Source organism: Sesamum indicum, linkage group LG4 (genome assembly GCF_000512975.1).
Source record: "Sesamum indicum cultivar Zhongzhi No. 13 linkage group LG4, S_indicum_v1.0, whole genome shotgun sequence".
Lineage (NCBI taxonomy): Eukaryota > Viridiplantae > Streptophyta > Magnoliopsida > Lamiales > Pedaliaceae > Sesamum > Sesamum indicum.
Window position 1 is genome coordinate 8735599 of NC_026148.1, and position 3679 is coordinate 8739277.

Sequence of the window (3679 nt, forward strand, 5' to 3'; positions counted from 1 at the left end):
TGAAGGAAAAAAATCAAAACAGAAAAAAAAATCATTATATTCAAAAAGGAAGGTGTTGGAGAAACAAAAAAATCAATAGAAAGAAGAAAAATTAACATTCCAAGAAAGAAATGTACTAATAAGGAAGAAAATCAATGGATAGGGGAAAGGTTGATATTATAGAAAAAAAAAGGTAAAGACGAAAACAAACAAGGGTTGACTTACCAAATTAATATAATGTTGTATTAACATAAATAACCATTCATTATTGAGATAGAAAAAAAGAAAAAAGAGAAAAACTGAATTGCACCCAATTAATAAAACACTAATTGATCTCATTTTTTGGTACCATGAAAAACATTTATCAATTGTTACATGTATCAATCAACAATAGATAAAAACAATTGAAAGAGTAAACTATTCCCAAAAGAATAACAGTTTCATTTCAATTTGTGGGGTGCATCAAAAATAACTCAGGAAACGAACTCAACCTCCAAATTACACAACACGTGAAGAAACAAATTAAGCCTTGAAGCACGGAAAGTGATGATGATGGTGGTGGTGGTGGTGATGATGATGATGATGATGATGCGACGTCGTTTCCTTGTCAATCAGACCCCTGACATGACAGAACTCCTCCACGTGGCAGGGGATATTGATCGGACCCTTCTGATCGAATCCGTACTCCTCCTCCGCCTCCTTCAGCAGCTGCGTGAACAGCGGGTGGTTCACGTAGATCACCGGAATCACAAACCGCTGCTGCTCCGCTCCTTGCCCCACAGTTATAGCCAAGCATCCCTTCGGAATACTCCTAGCCTCACTTCTTCCGCCGCCGTGGTGGAAATGAACGTGCGGCATATATGTATATACAAATACAAATCACTAACAATATGTGTATATATGAATAGCTCTGTACAGAAAAGACAGGAATGAGAGGTGGATTGGGTGCTAGAAGAAGAGAAGAGAAAAGGGCCAAGGATCAGATGCGGAGATGGCGAGATTGAAGAGGGTTAAAGCGGAGTCGGTTAGAGATCTAGGTATATTGGTCATGATATGTGATTACAACACCACCACTAACACTGTAACGCATATGAAACACTGTTTTTCTAATTCCGCGAGAGATTTGAAGAAGAGAAACACAAGCCCATGTAGTGCTTATATAGAGATAGAAAGAGAGAGAATCTGCTGCTCTGCTCTCAACCGCAGGGTTTGTTTCTGTATGGTCAGGATTTCTTAGATTATACGCCAACCCCCTTTTTATCTTTTTCTCTTTTTTCTTCTACAGTGGTAACCACTAACCAGTCCAGTTGTGGGGTGGGGAGGGTGAATTGGGTATTTCAATTGCATCCTTTTACATATAAACAGTAATTGTATATTCATATTAATATTTTAATATATTGAGCGACTAATCAATACATCAATTCAATTAAATTTTAATATTATAAAATAAATTATGATAATTTTATATAAAATAAGACAATTATTCACACATCCTTAAAATCTCATTTTGGTACACTAGTTCTGATGACATGTGATGGTTATGAAAGCACAAGGGGCAGATTTTGCCTACTTGACCGAGTTAAAGGGCAAGTGACAAGGGACAACGTTAGGGGCGGGATATACAAAAATAATATTAAATATATTATAAATGAGATCAAGTTCAATTGATGAAGTTGAGATCCCATGATTTTAAAGGTCGTGCTTTCCTGCTATGTGCGTGGGATGCTGTCTATTATAATAGTAGGCGGTGTTGAGTAGAATATGATTATTATAATAATCTTTATTAGATATGTCGACATAAATGATTATAATTGTACTCGATTTATTTTAATTAATAATAATTTATCACTCCTACCTCAAAAAAATATTAAATATATAATAAAATTAATTAATCCGTTAAAAAAATAAATAAATCGTCGACTAAGTTGGAAGAAAAATGTGAGTAGGTTTGTGACGGAGGACTTTTTCTATTTTTGGGACATCACTTAATATAAAAATTTATAACTTGTATAATAACTATTTATTTATAAAAATAATTACAAATTATTTATAATTACTGACATTGTACTTATTAAAAATTCAAATTTACATATTTCGGACATAAAGTGAGGCGTTCGTGGCAGTTGATTTAAAATAAAATGATGTCACTGGATTTTGTTGATAAATTGCATTTATTAATTGGATAGTATTAAATTAAGAAATCAGTTTTAATTAAGAATGGGAAATAAATTGATTGGTCAACACTCAACCGGACTAAATATGCATTGAATTCTGAAAGGTGAGGAGATACAGTGGTGATATGATCATGTGCATTATTACCAATTAAACAGAAACGACGACGTCATAGGGCGTGAGCGAATTGCAGGTGGCGTAGCTTGTTAGTGTGTAGGTGAGGGCAGGTGATAGCGGGATTTGGGATGAATGATTGAGAGACAGAGCGCCAATGATTAAAGGAGTTTGCTTTTAGGGAAATCAAATATGGGCCGCAAGTGACGCTCCTGATGGGCCATAGCCCAGATTGGAAGAAGAGGGCTGTCATGTGATATTCAATCATGCTCCTGCCTGCCATTCCCATTTTGTTGACTTTATGCACCTTTGATGTTTGACTATGGATACAATTACAAAACTAGCAGAATATGGATAAAATGAAATTTTATAAACAATTTTTTGAACATGTAGAAATAAATCACCTGCTACTTTGAAATAAGGTGGCTTCTGTGTTGTGTTCATATGTGTGGTGGATGCCCATTTTTTTATAGGACTTTTATTGGATTTGAATATTATTTATTTGGACATAGATCAGCTTCCGCACGTGAATATGTTTTGACTCAATTAATTCATCTATCAAGATGCATAAGACTTAAAAAATTTGACACGGGTACTTGTGCAAATTTGTCATATTGAATTGTTGAAGAAATGTAAACTCTAAATTGATCATGGACTTTTAATTTGAAACTGAATTATTAGTCAATATATTTTATCTTTTAAACGAAATTTTAGAAATAATCCTAAATTTAAAAAACTTGACACATTTAATCATCTACTTTACGAGATCTTTAAAATAGTCCTAAAATTGAGAAAACTCGATACATTTAATCCTATATTTTACAGAACTAAATGTTCAACATTTTTTGAATTTTTTGAAAATTTCATAAAATGTAGGACTAAATATATCGAGTTTTTCAATTTTAAAATTATTTTAAAAATCCTATAAATAAAGGGCTAAAAGTGTAATTTCACTTTTATTAATAAAGTTTGAAAATTTTGACATGAAAACAAGACATTTGTAGCTTGGACATCATTCTTGTATATGATAAACTATATCCAAAACTTAAAAAGAAGAATGACCACAATATCTTTCCCTTACTTGCAAACAAAATCTCAAACATCCACTTTAATTAGCTAATAAATGCACAACAACCAAACATATCTTATATATTTTTCGAATTTCAAACTAAACACAAGCAACTAAGTGACTAACTACCACTTGTTTGGGCAACATCTGATTGAAACATTTGACCTGCATTCATACTTAACCTTATTCAAACAAAAAAAACACAAATTTTCATGGAATAAAGATATAAGGAAAAGCGGCTTAATTATGTATGTTTGGTAAGAGTGATGTGAAATGAGGCATTAATTGAGTGTATAGGTTTGAAGGTGGAGGTGGGCCCAATACATGAGCCAGATTTGAGACAAC

At 32.9% G+C, this 3679-nt stretch overlaps 1 protein-coding gene across 1 annotated transcript; it reads right to left on the minus strand.

The window, feature by feature from the left end:
* Positions 298-1194, minus strand: LOC105160291 (auxin-responsive protein SAUR32). The gene has a single exon (XM_011077608.2). The coding sequence runs from the start codon at positions 835-837 to the stop codon at positions 502-504; it is 336 nt and encodes a 111-aa protein (XP_011075910.1). The 5' UTR covers positions 838-1194; the 3' UTR covers positions 298-501.